The sequence below is a fragment of the Cyprinodon tularosa genome, unplaced genomic scaffold, assembly GCF_016077235.1.
Source record: "Cyprinodon tularosa strain WSP-4 unplaced genomic scaffold, ASM1607723v1 ctg433, whole genome shotgun sequence".
Taxonomy (NCBI): Eukaryota; Metazoa; Chordata; class Actinopteri; order Cyprinodontiformes; family Cyprinodontidae; genus Cyprinodon; species Cyprinodon tularosa.
Window position 1 is genome coordinate 451,668 of NW_024039156.1, and position 17,969 is coordinate 469,636.

Consider the following 17,969-nt stretch of genomic DNA (forward strand, 5'->3'; position numbering starts at 1 on the left):
AAAAAGGGAAAGAAACCATTTATTTTCTGATTCATATGTTTGATAACTTTACATATGTTTTAATTTTTATTTTAGAGCTATGTATATACACATATTTATTTGTTTTTAGTAAAAGTAAGATGCGCAGTGTTGCGCATTAGTAATACTCACGAACAATGTAGTTAAACGGCGCGCGAGAGGTTCAGTTTTTTGTTTATCACGCAGGGAGGAAGAAATAAGTGAAAACAAACCTTTTTCATTCATCATGGCGAATAATCAGCCGGTGTTCCTGTCCGTTTAAAGTGAGATTTAGATCCGTGTGGAGAGCAGAGAACCAGTAGACACCCGCTGAAAGATGTCAGATGTTTGGTAAGACAGACCTTAGTTTTCCCTACCAGAAAACTCACTTATAACTTGGAGTTAATTTTTCATTTTGTGTTGTAGTCAAAACTGAAGTGCTCAGTTTTCAAGCGGAATTTATCGTTGCTGTATGAATGTTACATTAACTGCCTTTAAAAATATTAATTCCTTTAAATAACTGACAAATGGCAAATGTTTACATTCAAGCTCTTAATTAGATATAAAGCTGAGATTATCACTGGAGTTACTCATTCTAGTGTTTATGTCTCCACTTTCTGTTCATTTACATTGACATGTCTGCCATTATCTTTTTGCAAAATAGTTTAAACTGAGTCTGATCGAAAGGAAAGTCTGCACAACACAGGTAGAATAAATAAGAGGTTCACCGTTGGGATGTGGTTATAGTAAAATCAGAGGGGATTTACCATTAGGCAATACTAGGCAGTTGCCTAGGGCCCCAAGTTCCTGGGGGCCCCATAAAAGTCTGTTTACATGTATGGTTAATACAACTATTCCTTATCATGCAGCTATTATTTCATCCAAATGAAAAATGGAGAACAGAGAAGCAGATCATGGCTTGTCTACAGTGAAAAGAAGGACTGGGTTATTTACTTTGGCCTTTTAGGAAACACAGGAAGGAGCAATCAGCTAAGTGAGCTTAGTGCTTGGAAAAAATCTTTCATTCCTTTAGAGACAGCATGAAAAGTCAGCTGAGTACAAAACATAGAGAGGAAAACAAGAAGAAGAGAGGGACAAAAAACATAGAACAAATAATGGTTGTCTATTCTAGAAAAAATCTGTATCTGTATAATGGGTCTGTTTTATGTGTTGTCTTCTCAATTCAGAGGGGCCCTCTGCCTGTCTTTCCCTAGGGCCCCATATGTCCTTAGTCCGCCCTGAGTATAATATAATCCTGTAAAAGTGGTTAGTGACTGTTTGTTAAATCAATGTTTTCAACTATAACCGATGTCATTGTTGAATTAGCCACTATCTAAATCTGGCTCTGCATGCACATTTGTGCTGCTTCTATATTAAAAGTTAAGGAATCAATGTTGATGTATGTACATAAAAAAGTCATTAAATGTGTAAATAGGTGGTTGATGTAGATGTTTTTGTGATGACCATTTATGTGCAAATGATTAGGAATAATATTTACAGACAAGTAAGACAAAGTACACAGAAAGGTAAAACTCACTGTCTTCAACGTATGGAGTTTCATTTAAAACATGATAAGCCCGGTCAATGATAAAATACTCTCCCACAGAGCTTATAGTGGCGGAGATGAGGATGAGGTACATTGCAAACGGCATAGATTGGTTTAATATTGGTTAGATGCTGCCATTTCAATCATTAGGATTCAACCACAAAATGTTGATTCAGGGACATCATTTCAATGCTTTGTCTAAAGTTTGATGATTGCTTGATGGCTGCCCCACCATCAGTCATCTAATATTAACCAAAACTGAGTCTTTTTGACCACAATTCAACATTGAATGAACAGCTGTTGCTCTCTGGGACACCACATTTCAACAGACCGTCAATTAGATTTACATCAATAGTTCCAAAAAGTTAAAAAACAATCCACTGGACTTTGTTTCCAAGTTTGAAGACATTTCACTTTCCATCCAGGAAGCTTTTTTTTAAATAAAAAAATAGATTTTGATTGATTGGACTGGGCCGCACTGCACAGAATTCAGCTTTAATCACCACCCTATTGTAACTCTAGGTAAATGTAATGCTATTGTTAAGGTGAACTCTCTCCCTCTTGTCTTTTTATCTTTTCAGCACCTCTGAGTCTGCTGGGGCTATAAAGGCCATTGACCGTCACTCAGTCCATCAGATCTGCTCAGGACAAGTAGTTCTGAGTTTGGCCACAGCTGTCAAAGAGTTGGTGGAGAACAGCATAGATGCAGGAGCCACCAATGTTGGTAAGGAAAGCACACAGCACAGTCCGTCTGAAACATAAAACCGTTTGTTGCTAATTTTACAGCCCGGGGAAATATAAGATATAAGGTATAGCTCACCATGTAGTTAGAGGTTTTATGTTTCAGCTTTTCAGCCTACACTTTACATTCATATAAATCATTCTCAGAAATATTTGACTGAATTAAATGCTAATTAAATTATTATTAATATACTGCTTTCCTCTATAACATCCCATGCATCGTTCCAGAGGTCAAGCTGAAGGAGTGTGGCGCTGAACAAATCGAAGTATCAGACAACGGCAGAGGGGTTGAAGAAGCAAACTTTGAAGGACTGAGTACGTAGGATCTGCTTATTTTCTGGGTAGTTAGGAACAATCAGGAAAAGTATGGAGTTCAGTCCTACTATTATTGAAGTAGCAATAAGTGAGGGCTGGACAATATTTATATATCGCAATGTAATTTCATTCATTATTAGTGATATGACTGTGAAAGCTTTCTCTGATATTTATGTCTACATTACAGTCTATGGATACAGCATTCATCACCAAGTGACATTCAGGGTTTTATGTAGTTTTATGTGTTTTTGCTTTTTAAAGCAACAATTTCTAAAATTATATGTTAGAGTTTTATAAGCATGGTAAAATAATTATAAGTTTGTACAGGCATTCTTGGCAGTCCTTCTGATGCTTTTATTTTGCAATATTTACTTCAAAATTCAATCTTATCGAACTAAATGGAACCGTAAGTTTTTGCCATATTGTCCTCTACAATTAGTATGAAAAAATATAGGTGGTTTCTGGTGTTTTTCCTTCACCTACTGTCTAAATGTTCTATCCATCCATCATCCAATCACTCATCCATCCAATCATTCATTCATTAATTTATCATCTATCTATCCATCCATCCATCCATCCATCCATCCATCCATCCATCCATTAATACCAGCCCACCATAAACTTAAGTCTGAACTCTGGACATGTCTGTTTAGAAGATGAGCAGATGTTGGTGCCTTAAATGCGTATGAACCCTGTAAACCTGAGGTTTCTCATTCTGTCTGTCCCGCAGCTCTAAAGCATCACACATCAAAGCTGAGAGATTTCTCCGATCTGATCCATGTGGAAACATTTGGCTTTCGAGGTGAAGCCCTGAGCTCTCTGTGTGCACTAAGGTAAAGTCTTCACTGCTCACATTTACTTTGTTCATGAAGCTGGCAGTAACTGTCCGTTTGTTGGTTATTCTTTTTCCCACCTTCGTACTGCAGTGACCTGAGTGTGATTACATGCCATCAGTCCAGCCAAGTAGGCACCAAACTGGTGTTTGACCACAAAGGCCATCTTGTGCAGCAGTCGCCCTGTCCCAGGCAGCCAGGCACCACCGTCACTCTGCAGCAGCTCTTCTACACTCTGCCTGTTAGACACAAGGAGTTCCAGCGTAACATCAAGAAGGTCAGCAGCCAAACCATCCTGACGGATTTTAGACATACTGATGGGATCAGTGTGTGAAATACTGGAGATTTTACATATTAAAACCCTTTAACTGTTTCCTTTTTCTAATTTACTGGAGGAACATTTCTTATTTTGTCTGCTCTTAAAGTACATATGTTAAATCCATCATCAATATTGTGGTAAATTTAGATTTCAGCAGGTTATTTAGCTCAGTAAGAAAGGTTCTTAAAAGTTGCAGAATATTCTGTATCTTGCTTCCCTTCTCAAATATATTTATGCCATGGCATCATCTGGTGTATGACAGCAGATGAGGGAAAACATCCAAACTAAATAAATCTAAATCATACAATGAAAAAAACATTTGATCTGTAATAAAAGCAAAGCACTTTTTATTATCCTGTGGACATTTGCTGCTAAAACAGAAGTGAAAGTATATATGGAGGGAATTTAGTTCCGTTATTTATGTGCGAAAAGAAATTTTTATAAGTAACAAAAAAAGAAAAGAAAACCAGAAATGAAATCTTTTCAGATTTCTTAATCACAGATCAACAATGACTACTCTTCTTCTGCATTTCATAGGTATGCACCTGTATCAACCTCATACATTATCTAATTGAAGAAGTTTTTTTGGTTTAAACAACCTTTTTAGGAATTAGAGACAAACTCAGACTTTTCTTAAAGAAGAAGTCCGGTCAGCAAGGAATGATCAATGGATCATTATCTTTAACTAGAACTAATACCTTCGAGGTGATTTAATGAATTTAGCGTTAATCAGTAAAAAAATAAAAAATATATTTTTCATCGTGATCACTGAGTCTGGGATCGGCATTTTAGCCCAGATATAGTAACCCCTCCCTCCTGACATCTTCCAGCAGTGACGTCACGGTGCGGTAAGCCTAGCGCCATTCTCCCCGCTTTACAAGCTAAATCAATGGGAACTACTAGACACATCTGCAATCAACAAGAATTATTGAAGATTTCCAGAGGACTTCACCATTGAAATTCACCAGAGCTATAGTGAAACTGACAATGCCCACGTGCATGGCAGCTGGATGCTGGAATACATCGGGTAAAAGTGAAAAAAAGAGTTATTCCACCTTTCTGATTCCTGATCCTCCACGGACGGGTTGGTCGTTGGATCGCCAACTTGAAGAGGGAGGATTTGCCATCGAACTTCTGGCCAGAGAAAAAACCCGTAATATGTAGCCAACATTTGGAAGAAGAATGTTTTCAAGATGACTTGGATAATAGCGCGTTGTGACAAACACCAGATACAGCACTGGGACTTGATCAACAGCCGATACCGCACCGTGAAACACAAACCAGTAGGTGGCAGTAGTGTTCTTTGACAAACATGGATGCCTCCAGTAAAGAATAATTTCCTATTTAAAGTACTTTCAGAAGTTTGACTCGGAATATGAGTGGACTTTTCCTTTAATGTCGGATAGGGATGTGGGAAAAAATTTATTTGGCAGAATATCGTGATTTTCAGGTGCCCCGATGAAGAAAAAAATATATATATTTTTTTTACCTAAAACAATGAGGGAAAATGGGCTAGCTCTGCACCGCCACTCTGGCAGATAGCGCCATGGAGCCCTTTTGCTGTGCAGTGAAGCACCATATCTGTAGTCTAAGCAGTCACAGTGGAAGACGTGGACTGACTCAAACCCCAAACAGGATGGATTCTGCTGAACATATTCGACTTAGACAGATTTATTTTGTCATTTTGTATAAACAAGTGTAAACAAAAAGAAATTTTGTTCAGAACAGCACTCTAAAGCATCTCATTCTTCAAGTGCAGCCTTGACAAGGCAATCAGCAGCGATAAAAAAAGAAAAAAAAAAAAAAAAGAAAAAACACAGTGACATTAAGTCACTATATCTAGTTGAGGAATGCACATCATTCATGTTTGCTTGGCAGCAGTGATGTCAGACGGATCTGGATAGGATCTTAGCACCCAAATGGGATTTTTACCCTACCGGTATATACTCTTTCTTTTTTTATCTACACATTTAATTTAATGTCTGGGAAATGTATTGCAAGATATGGTGATATTGCAATATCATGATAATATTGTTCTGTGTCCCAAGTGTCATGACTCCGTTCGTATCGCAACACACATGCCAATACTCACCCCTAATGTTGAACCAGACCCTTTAAACTCTTTGCTGTTTAACTGCTGCTGAAAACGTACCCAGCTGCGTTTTTCTCTCATTTTAAACATGTTGCTGCTGCTTCTTCAGGAGTACGCCAAAATGATCCACGTCCTGCAGGCCTACTGCATCATCTCCACAGGAGTGCGTATCACCTGCTCAAACCAAAATGGGCAGGGGAAGCGTAGCACTGTCCTCAGCACCAGCGCCAGCCAAAGTATGAGAGATAACATCGGCGCCATATTCGGACCAAAGCAGGTTCTGATTCGTTTATGGTTCTTTTATTTTATGGCAGCAGCATCAAAATATTCTGCAGAAATCTGGGTCTCTGATTTAAATTCTTTGCTCTGCAGCTTCAGAGTCTTCTTCCTTTCCACCAAGTATCTGCTGCAGAGAACATTCTGGAGGAATACGGACTTAAAGCCGGAGATTTACCCACACCGACTTTTTCGTGAGTGGGATCGCTGCATTAATTAAGTGATAATATTCTTTTAATTGGTCCGGGCTTCAAATTCCAATGCTTTGGGCAGAATCACAGGCTTCGTGTCTGCCGGGGACCACGGCGTTGGGCGGAGCGTCTCAGACAGGCAGTTCTTCTTCATCAACAGCCGCCCATGTGACCCCATTAAGGTGATTTCTGTTGAATGTATTAAACCGTGTTTGTTCATGTTTGTCTTTCATCTTATCCCCCTTTTTTTTACTTTGTAGGTCAGCAAACTTGTGAATGAAGTCTACCACATGTATAACAGACATCAGTATCCATTTGTTGCTCTCAACATAGCTGTGGCCTCAGGTGAGAAAAGAAACCAAACAAGAAGAGGTTATTAATGGCTAGTTTAATTGGTTATATTGCAATGTGTGAGTTTGCATGGACTTTTACATTTTCCCAAATCAGTTTAGTTCATTTTATAAGATATGATTTGTTGAACCCTGGAGATTTTCTGTTTTAGCCTCATTAAATGGCAGACTTCAAGTGCCATCACTTATCATTTTAACAAATGTGTGAAAATATAAAGCGATACTATTTTTTTTTTTGTATTTTTCACTTGTCTGTGCCTTTCATGGGTGCTGCCATCTTGTACCAACTGCACCCCAGACACAGATATGCAAGGCAAAGATCCATGGCGTTAGACCTAAACAGGCCAGGGACACAGTTGCCAAAATAAACCATATGTTAGCAAAGAGACTTCCTTGTTCAGAATTAGCAACCATTAGCAACCCATCATACAATCCAAGTATGTGAGAAGAAGAAGCAGTTTATCAGCTCAGGATGACTCTACTGTCATTGTGAGGGGAAGGTATGTTTACACACTCTTACAGTTCATATGTCACTTCTGGAAGTTTGGTTCAGTTATTATATACACAGACTTTTTACACGTGTGTGTCTTTGTAAATATAACACTTGTTTTGTCTTCTCTAAATACATCCAATTATACTACTTGAGATTACTCTCCTAAAACTGATGATTTATGCCTTTATCGGAGTTGCTCATACATTCGTCTCTGACTACGTACTAAGTCCTTTAATACTAAGTCCTTTAATAGATGCTCTCTATTAAAGGGGGAGGGCACAATGAACTGGATTTCTGTTTATATACACTACCGTTCAAAAGTTTGGGGTCAAATTGAAATGTCCTTATTATTTAAGGAAAAGCGCTGTACTTTTCAATGAAAATAACTTTAAACTAGTCTTAACTTTAAAGAAATACACTCTACACATTGATAATGTGGTAAATGACTATTCTAGCTGCAAATGTCTGGTTTTTGGTGCAATATCTACATAGGTGTATAGAGGCCCATTTCCAGCAATTATCACTCCAGTGTTCTAATGGAACAATGGGTTTGCTCATTGGCTCAGAAGACTAATTGATGATTAGAAAACCCTTGTGCAATCATGTTCATCTGAAAACAGTTTAGCTCGTTACAGAAGCTACAAAACTGACCTTCCTTTGAGCAGATTGAGTTTCTGGAGCATCACATTTGTGGGGTCAATTAAACGCTCAAAATGGCCAGAAAAAGAGAACTTTCATCTGAAACTCGACAGTCTATTCTTGTTCTTAGAAATAAAGGCTATTCCATGAGAGAAATTGCCAAGAAATTGAAGATTTCCTACAACGGTGTGTACTACTCCCTTCAGAGGACAGCACAAACAGGCTCTAAGCAGAGTAGAAAAAGAAGTAGGAGGCCGCGTTACACAACTGAGCAAGAAGATAAGTACATCAGTCTCTAGTTTGAGAAACAGACGCCTCACAGGTCCCCAACTGGCATCTTCATTAAATAGTACCCGCAAAACACCAGTGTCAACATCTACAGTGAAGAGGCAGCTGCAGGATTCTGGGCTTCAGGACAGAGTGGCAAAGAAAAAGCCATATCTGAGACTGGCTAATAAAAGAAAAAGATTAAGATGGGCAAAAGAACACAGACATTGGACAGAGGAAGACTGGAAAAAAGTGTTGTGGACGGATTCATCCAGTTTGAGGTGTTTGAATCACAAAGAAGAATGTTTGTGAGATGCAGAACAAATAAAAAGATGCTGGAAGAATGCCTGACGCCATCTGTTAAGCATGGTGGAGGTAATGTGATGGTCAGGGGTTGCTTTGGTGCTGGTAAGGTGGGAGATTTGTACAGGGTAAAAGGGATTCTGAATAAGGAAGGCTATCACTCCATTTTGCAACGCCATGCCATACCCAGTGGACAGTGCTTGATTGGAACCAATTTCATCCTACAACAGGACAATGACCCTAAACACACCTCCAAATTGTGCAAGAACTATTTAGAGCAGAAGCAGGCAGCTGGTATTCTATCGGTAATGGAGTGGCCAGCGCAGTCACCAGATCTGAACCCCATTGAGCTGTTGTGGGCGCAGCTTGACCTTATGGTACGCAAGAAGTGCCCATCCAACCAATCCAACTAGAATTGGAAGCGTGGGGTGCAATTTCTCCAGATTACCTCAACAAATTAACAGCTAGAATGCCAAAGGTCTGCAATTCTGGAATTGCTGCAAATGGAGGATTCTTTGACGAAAGCAAAGTTTGATGTTTTTGATGTTTTTATTATCATTTTATATTTCATAGGACATAAAGGGAATTTCCTCCATCCTATGAATTGCAGTTGACTTTATGGATTAAGTGTGAGACTTTCGTGACTATTGATATATCAATGTCTTCAAATCTCATGTTAAAGTGATCCTTCAAATTGCAGTAAAATGTTTGAATACAACTAGAAAGTGATGAATTAAAATCACACTACAGACTTTTCACCATGGTGCCAAAGTGTCTTTATTAGTTTTAAAGGGGAAACCCAAGGATCAGATTGTAAAAATGTTCAACATGATGTCCTGTTGAAATTTAAATCCTATCATCCCCACTGACTTAGTCTGCTTCACAGGAAATGATGCAAATCGATCCAGCACCAGGATAGGGCCAAGAGAACTGGCCCTAACACTGAACCTGGTGGTTCTCCAGAAGTAATCAGAGTTTGTGAATTTCTTATGAACATGAATAAACTGGAGTATCACAGATAAATGGTATTCATCAACCACAGCTGATTTCTTTTTAGGGCATTAAAACATGTTAAATTGACTGTAGTGTAAGTTGGAGGAGGGGTACTTTCTGTATATATCGATTTTTTTTTTTTTTTTTGTTCCTTATTCTTATCTCTAAACGTTCCATCTGTCTGTCCACTTATCCATCCAGTCTGTTTTTGTTGTTGCTTTTTTCCAGACTGTGTGGATGTGAATGTAACCCCTGATAAACGACAAATCTTCCTTCAAGAGGAGAAACTCCTACTTGCCATCCTAAAGACTTCCCTCATCGCTATGTATGAAGCTGGAGTTAATAAGATCAGTCTGAACTGTGCACCAACTCAGAGTGAGAAGACATTTTACATTATTCTCTTATTTAATTTATTTGACCTCTTTTAATTAGAATGTTATGTCTGTGTTATTATTCTCCAGTGGTTGCAGCTGCATCTAAAGAAGAAAACAAGGAAGAACCAGCAGAGAGTGACCAACCTGTGGCTCCCAGTTCAAAGTCAACCATGAACCTGGCTGCCCTCAAAGCTGCTTTTTCAAACCAGAACAGTTCCCCCTGTGGGAGTAAGGCGGGGACTGAAAAAGCGTCTGGTAGTGGGCTGAGCCAGAGGACGCTGCAGTCTTTCTTTAAAGATCCTGTTAAATCTGCCAGCACCACCCTGTGTATGAAGTCACCTTTACAGCCCAGAACAGATGCAGCTAAACGCAGCACAGGGGGGAGGTCTGTGCTCGATGCGTTTAGGTATGGAGGGACATGGAACCAGGATAAACCGGATAATGAGGGAGACCAGGCTGAGCCCACTGGTGACAGTGCAGAACAGTCTCCATGTACAGAGTACTCCGAAGTCACTGGACCGGTTGTTGAAAGTGTAGAAAATGACTCGTCAGTCAGCCAAAACGAAGCTGAGGACCTGGATCTACAAACTAAAGCAGGTTCAGCTACGGAGGACTCCATGATTAGCCCGGAAGCTAAAAAGCCCAGAACAGATTCTCCACTTCTCAAGGTGGAACAAAGTTCTGAAAACCTTTCAGATACACCTCCTTCTACAGTGGACGTCCCTGTCTCTCTGCAGAGGAAGGCGGTGCCTTTGCGTTTCTCACTGCAAGACCTGACGGCTAGCATGAAGAGGCTGCAGGAACAGCAGAGACAGAGAGCTGGAGAGAAGCTGCACTACAGGCGCTTCAGGGCCAAGATCAACCCTGGAGAAAACCAAAGCGCAGAGGATGAACTCCGCAGAGAGATTAGGTAAAATATTCCAGATTACAGCCTCAAAGAGTTCTTTAGTAAACACTGATGAACAAATGGCTTCAAACAAGGAACACAGCAGGCAGGTCAGCGAGAAAGTTAAACCAATCAGCTGGATAGACCAAAACAGCATTCATGGTCGTCTTATACTGCTTACTGCACATTTGTTGCAATCCTATTTTGTCTGTTTGGCGCCCTCCCCATGTTTAAGCTGTGTCACTGCATCTGATCATTTACTGTCGCATTGCCCAGTATTGGGAATAAACCCAGAGAAACTGGCATCAGCAGCCCCGGGCCTCTGTAGGACGCTGAAGTGAGTCTAGATTAGGGATGGAAAATGTATTGCATTTATAATATAATCGCAATTTAACAAAACACATTTCTCCCTCCAGCCCTTTAAGTGGTGGTTAAATGCTTGAAGTGAGTTAGTTGCCATCAGAGATGGCAAAAGTACTCACTTTCCGTACTTGAGTAAAAGTACAGATACTTGTGTTAAAAAATACTCTGGTAAAAGTGGAAGTACTGATTAAACTTCTTTACTCAAGTAAAAGTAACAAAGTACAGGCTTGTAAATTTACTTAAAGTATAAAAGTAAAAGTAGAAACCACTTTTTTCATGCCGTTGCCTACATTTTAAATGGATGTCTGCCAATAGGACTAGATCTCCGTTGTGTTCATTTTCAATCATCTCGTCGTCCATGCTACTATGCTAACGCCACCGCCACCAAGCTGCTATGATTTGCCGCCAATGAATACCGCCGAATCTGTCGATTCATCTTGTAGTGGTGCGTCAAATGCAACGTAGATTCCCATCCAATTAGATTGAATTTGGTATTGATGACGTGAAAAATAATAACGGTAACTCCATTGAAATGATTCAAAACTAAAGTAACGAGACAATTTTTTTAAATGTAAGGAGTAGAAAGTACAGATATTTGTGTAAAAATGTAAGGAGTAGAAGTAAAAAGTCGCCATAAAAATAAGTAGTAAAGTAAAGTAAAAATATCAGAAAAATCTACTTGAGTAGAGTAATGAAGTATTTGTACTTCGTTACTTCCCATCTCTGGTTGCCATACAGAAATGTAGACAGAGTAGCAGCTAGCTCGCAGATCCATGCAAGTAGAAGAAAACACTTTTTTCACATAATGGTTACAATAAGTCTGTGTAGCAATGGACTCTGGGCAAGCAAGCTTTCAAAAACCGAAAGCCTTGGATGAAACATCTACAATCTCTGGGTTATTGCAAAGGAAAATTGAAACAAAATGGCATTGCAATTTGGGTTAAAAAAAATTGCAATTTAGATTTTTGGCGAAATTGTTCTAGTCTAGATATTTACCTCAGTATTAACAGTTAACATAAAACCTAGCATCTAAAACACCAACAGAAACCATTCCCACTCTATGGTCTGATTCCCCTGGAATCTCTGGAGCAGGCCACTCTAAGCCGCCGGCCTCCACCACAGAAACTTAACCCCCCCCTCATTTCCTCCAGAAGACAAACCCTCCTCCATGTTTGTGGAGCCTAGCAACCCAACGTAAGCCTAGTGACCCTTTATTATCCTTTGGGTTAAATGAAACAGATTGGCCTAGTCAAAGCCCAGAGATCAATCCTAGCATGCAGCTTGAAAGTAGTAAAAGTTTCTTTCTTCTTCTTCCAGTAAGGAAATGTTTAAAGAAATGGAGATCATCGGTCAGTTTAACCTGGGTTTCATCATCACCAAGCTGAACTCGGACATCTTTATGATCGATCAGCACGCCAGCGATGAGAAATACAACTTTGAGATGCTGCAGCAGCACACTGTGCTTCAGGGGCAGAAACTTATCGTGTAAGTGGATGAAATGCTGCACTGCTATGCACTGATGTGACCAGAGTCTCACCGGCAAATTTCATGAACCCTTAAAGCCCACAGAAACTTCACCTCACTGCAGTCAGCGAGAACGTGCTCATAGAGAACCTGGAGATCTTCCAGAAGAACGGCTTTGAATTTCAGATCGATGAGGATGGTAGGACGGCTCAATCATCAGGCTGGAATCAGTGTTTGCTCCTGTTCTCACTGAAACTTTACCTCAGCTCAGGTGATGGAGAGGGTGAAGCTGGTCTCTTTGCCCACCAGTAAAAACTGGACCTTCGGCCCGGCAGACATTGAAGAGCTGATCTTCATGTTGACTGACAGCCCAGGCGTCATGTGCCGCCCATCCAGAGTCAGGCAGATGTTTGCCTCTCGAGCGTGCAGGAAATCAGTTGAGTTCAGCTCACTTTCAACACACAGATCTTTCTCTCCATCATTCCTGCTTTAATAAAAGCCAATAAACCCAAAATTAATTGATGTTTTCTTAGTAATGTTGAGAGATATTTTTTTCTCAACATTACTTAGCAATGTTTAAAAAAACAAACCACTGGACTTTGTTTCCAAGCTTGAAGACGTTTCGCTTCCAAAAGGTGTAAATGTACCACCGATGGACAAAGAACATTCTTCTAAAGACCTGAATGTTCACATTTTAGACAAAGAAGACAGGTGGTTTGAGAGTTAAGTAAAACCAACCTTAAACAGAGCTGGTTTCTTTAAAAAATCTACAATGCAGCGATGGAGTTGAATTCTTTCCGCTACCATCTCAATCCCCATGCCTATACAGCAGAATAGAACATCTAGCCTGTTCAGCCAGGCCAAGAATTCCCCCTAAAGACCCCACTTTCAAAGGGATAGACCAGTATTTGGTATGGCAGGCTAACAAAGAAGCCAAACACCTGCCCATTCTTAAAGGAATAGTACACCCAAAACATGATTAGCCTTCATTTTCTACTCACCCCCATGCTGAACAACACTCTGGAGTACTTTTTTGATATCTCAAATGCATCTGGAGATCTGGGAGGCTTCTTGCTGTCTGCTGACATTCAAATAATGGAGGTCTATGGCGCCCGAGGCAGAAAGGTCCATAAAAGTCCACAAGAAACGTGTCAATATTCCTCCATACTGCTCGTCCAATGTATTCCAAGTGTCCTGAGTGGGTAGCATCCATAATTTACTGGAAACAAAGTCATTTAGAATGTTTTTAGAGCATAAACAGTAGTGTATAGGATTTCCTAAAAGTGCGCGCCTGCGAGTTCACGACGCTACGGAAACCGCGGCAGACCAAACCAGATGAAAGTGCGCATTCAGCTCAGCAAAAAACTCATGCTCTTCCTCAACACTGAAGTCCTCAGACATTTTTCTTTTGTTGTTTCTTTCTTTGCACAGGTAAACAGCACATTTCTTCTTCTACGCTTGCATTATCGGCAGAGCAGACGCTGAATGCGCACTTTCATCTGGTTTGGTCTGCCGCGGTTTCCGTAGCGTCGTGAACTCGCTTTTAGGAAATCCTATACACTGCTGTTTATGCTCTAAAAACATTCTAAATGACTTCGTTTCGAGTAAATTCTGGATGCTACCCACTCAGGACACTTGGAATACATTGGACGAGCAGTATGGAGGAATATTGACACGTTTTTTGTGGACTTTTATGGACCTTTCTGCCTCGGGCACCATAGACCTCCATTATTTGAATGTCAGCAGACAGCAAGAAGCCTCCCAGATCTCCAGATGCATTTGAGATATCAAAAAAGTACTCCAGAGTGTTGTTCAGCATGGGGGTGAGTAGAAAATGAAGGCTAATCATGTTTTGGGTGTACTATTCCTTTAAGGGGTGGCCCCGTTCTTCCGGTTCAGTTTGCATGTTTTCTACGCCAAAAAGCAGGCTTTGTTTTTGTTCCACTCTACAAAGCCTGGAACTCAACGCTATATCTGACATTTTGAATTAAAAAAAAGCTTCCTGGATGGGAAGCGAAACGTCTTTAAACTTTGAAATAAACTCCAGTGGATTGTTTGTTTTTTAACGTTTTTGGAATGACTATGACCTGGATGACAGAATCTTCAGCAGCGTACCTCTGGTTGTAATTACCTTCAGGTGATGATCGGGACGGCTCTAAGCGTCGGGGAGATGAAGAAGCTCGTGCTTCACATGGGGGAGATCAAGCATCCGTGGAACTGTCCTCACGGCAGGCCCACCATGCGACACCTCGCCAACCTGGAAATGATCTCACAGGACTGACCCCATGCATCAACACTTACTCTCTGTAAGTCGGTTCAGTCATGGAAACCCTTAGAACATCTAGACTGGTTCAGAGTCACTGGTTGGATACTGTTTGATATATTTTTTTGTTCTTTTAAATAGAAGATCTGTGTTTTTATTTGTTATTTCCAATAAATCATTTTACATGTCAAAAAAGGATTCCTGTTTCTGTTGAACTGAGATGAGAGGTATGAACATATTGTTAGGAAGGCATGTTTATACCAAAGCAGAAGGACAAAAGGAACAATCTGAGATTGTTTGGCTGATATGGCAGTCATCCTACAGAGGAGGTTTCATTCACAGTTTAAAAACATTCAAGATTTATCATATTTGAGTGAAGCAAACAGAGTCAGAGAATGCATGCCCTGGTTAGCAGAGGTAACAAAGTACAAATATGTGTTACCCAAAATCTCTACTTAAGTAAGGTATCTGTACTTTACTGGAGTTATTATTTTAGACAAACTTGTTATATTTCTTTGCAATTATCTTAACTTTCCATCCCTTACATTTGAAAATAGATGCGTTAGTTTTGTTTTAATTTAAGCTAATTTAAGTTACAGCATTTAAAGAAAATAAAAATCATCAAAATAATGTAATTGTGGTTGGCCTAAGTACTGCACCAACTTGTTGTTCACCACATAACAAAATAAATAGTTTTTCAAAGTTAAATTTGAGACTGTTACCATTATTATAAAGCTAAGAAAATTTAGTATAAAGAAGTTATCATCCAGCATTGTAGAAACATTTTCCTTTAACAGGGTGGTGCAGTAAAGCATTTTTTTCTGCATTATTTTTACTTTTATACTTTAAGCAGTTTTAATACTGGTACTTTTACTTGAGTAAAAAGCTTCCTACTCTTAACTTCTACAAATAGTTTTTGAACAGTAGGATTTATACTTCTACTTGAGTGATAAACATGAATACTTTTGACACCTGTAGGTTAGCATGCTGTGACTACTATGAAGCTTAAAGTAGTAGCCATTCAAAATTTCCCCACTTTCCTTGGCTGGTTCCCTTCCATTTCTTTCTAAACATAAATATCTGTGCTAAAATATTCTTTCTGTCATAATTTGTGAACATTAAGATCTAAAGAGAAGCGTCATCTCCTGGTCAGACCCTGTAATCCAGTGAAAGTGAGGACTCAGGGTAAAAAAACATGCAACTCCAGTGGTTGGAAGTTGGAGGGAAGTGAGTTGGCAATTGGCTGGTGTTAAACTGGGAAGGGCCATTTTGAATGCCTGCTACTGTGAGTTTGAACATGTATGGTGGCCTTAATATTCTGTGCACCTGGGAGAATAAAGTCAATGCGTTTAATGAAAATAAAGCAAATCAGTTCAGACACTAAAGCGTGTGTTAAGCTCAGAGATGGGAAGTAACAAAGTACAAATACTTCGTTACTGTACTCAAGTAGATTTTTCTGATATTTTTACTTTACTTTACTACTTATTTTTATGGCGACTTTTTACTTCTACTCCTTACATTTTTACACAAATATCTGTACTTTCTACTCCTTACATTTTAAAAAATTGGCTCGTTACTTTAGTTTTGAATCATTTCAATGGAGTTACCATTATTATTTTTCACGTGATCAATACCAAATTCAATCTAATTGGATGGGAATCTACGTTGCATTTGATGCACCACTACAAGATGAATCGACAGATTCGGCGGTATTCATTTGCGGCAAATCATAGCAGCTTGGTGGCGGTGGCGTTAGCATAGTAGCATGGACGACGAGATGATTGAAAATGAATGCAACGGAGATCTAGTCCTATTGGCAGACATCCATTTAAAATGTAGGCAACGGCAGGAAAAAAGTGGTTTCTACTTTTACTTTTATTATTTAAGTACATTTACAAGCCTGTACTTTGTTACTTTTACTTGAGTAAAGAAGTTTAATCAGTAGTTCCACTTTTACCAGAGTATTTTTTAACGCAAGTATCTGTACTTTTACTCAAGTACAGAAAGTGAGTACTTTTGCCATCTCTGGTTAAGCTCAGAGGTAGAAGGGTGAGGATTTGGAGGAGCAGGCAGACAAAGAAGGGACCACGGACATTTTCATGTTCTGGATTAAAATGTGAAGCAATCTAACTAAGCTCTATAAAAATAACAGAGTAATGCTAATTTCACTACAGGTTGAGACTGTAAACTGCTGCTTTATTCTAGTCAGTGATCTAAAAGCATTTAGATGTTCCAGATCTCCCTGCTCTCTGTGAGGTTAATGTTCAACGGCCTGGCAAAAACGGAATAATTTCAATAAGTTTGACTGGGTGGAAGGTGGGAATAAGAAACAATGATGCCTGTAGTGACACTTTAGCAGTAAAGCGATGCTACGAGGGGTGTTCAATAAGTACTGCCCCTAACCCACTTCCGGTTGTTTGATCTAGCTGAAATCTTGCATGTGCAATTATTTCCATCTCTTTAGATTAAGTGGCAAATGACAGCTCTGAAATAACTGTGGTTTCTGGTTTGCAGGTGTTTGAACTGAGTGAAGTCTGAGTTTTTGTATTTGAAAGGACAAAGACCACAGTAGACTTTATAAAATGAAAGCAAATTATGATGATGACCTTTATAAAACATTTTGCAAGGTTATGATGGGGCATCATCCGCATAAGTGGAGCTTTCCTCTCCAATGTGTCTATATTCATGTTTGGTATGAGGAATTGCTGCAAAGTCAACAACACAATGCATTAGGTGTCCATGTTGCAACATGCTTATCCAGGAAAAGTAATTTCTGCAAAGTCAATGACTCGATGTGATCTCAAAAAAAAAGTTAACCCGATATGTCTGTATGATTGGATTCAATCGAGTGTAATATGCCTTGGGATTATAGGTGTTGTGAATTGGTGGTCTAAAAATAAACTGGAAAAAATGAAACACAGCAGAAATTCTGCAGAGGGTTGATTTCCCAAGTAGTAATGGCATAGATCATCTCACTCTAGAACAGTTTAAAATCACAGTGCAAATAATTCACGCCCTGGTTAATACACTGAGGAAAATGTGCCGAGTCAGAATTTAATTTTACATAACAGTTATTTTAACCTCCACAATATTTAACTTAGTGGCAGTTTCGTGTTCATTTCATCCAACAGCGAATACAATGAGGAAAATAAGTATTTGAACACCCTGCATTTTGCAAATTCTCCCACTTAGAAATCATGGAGGGGTCTGAAACTGTCATCATAGGTGCATGTAGACTGTTAGAGAAATAATTTGAAAAACAAA

General features: G+C 39.4%; 1 protein-coding gene across 1 annotated transcript; it reads left to right on the plus strand.

Moving 5' to 3' along the window:
• The first annotated feature begins 144 nt into the window (after positions 1 to 144).
• Positions 145 to 14,740, plus strand: pms2 (PMS1 homolog 2, mismatch repair system component). Its single transcript, XM_038299693.1, has 15 exons — positions 145 to 348; positions 2,125 to 2,267; positions 2,513 to 2,599; positions 3,330 to 3,432; positions 3,526 to 3,709; positions 5,953 to 6,120; positions 6,216 to 6,313; positions 6,393 to 6,492; positions 6,571 to 6,655; positions 9,584 to 9,730; positions 9,817 to 10,639; positions 12,296 to 12,463; positions 12,541 to 12,641; positions 12,709 to 12,878; positions 14,580 to 14,740. Exons 1-15 carry the CDS (start codon positions 335 to 337, stop codon positions 14,721 to 14,723), a joined length of 2,535 nt encoding a protein of 844 aa, XP_038155621.1. The 5' UTR covers positions 145 to 334; the 3' UTR covers positions 14,724 to 14,740.
• Positions 14,741 to 17,969: the final 3,229 nt, after the last annotated feature.

Excerpts from the sequence above, each read along its gene's own strand:
- pms2 (XM_038299693.1), top strand. Across the intron at positions 9,731-9,816 it reads GAACTGTGCACCAACTCAGA|TGGTTGCAGCTGCATCTAAA; the intron begins GTGAGAAGACAT and ends ATTATTCTCCAG. Across the intron at positions 10,640-12,295 it reads GAACTCCGCAGAGAGATTAG|TAAGGAAATGTTTAAAGAAA; the intron begins GTAAAATATTCC and ends TTCTTCTTCCAG.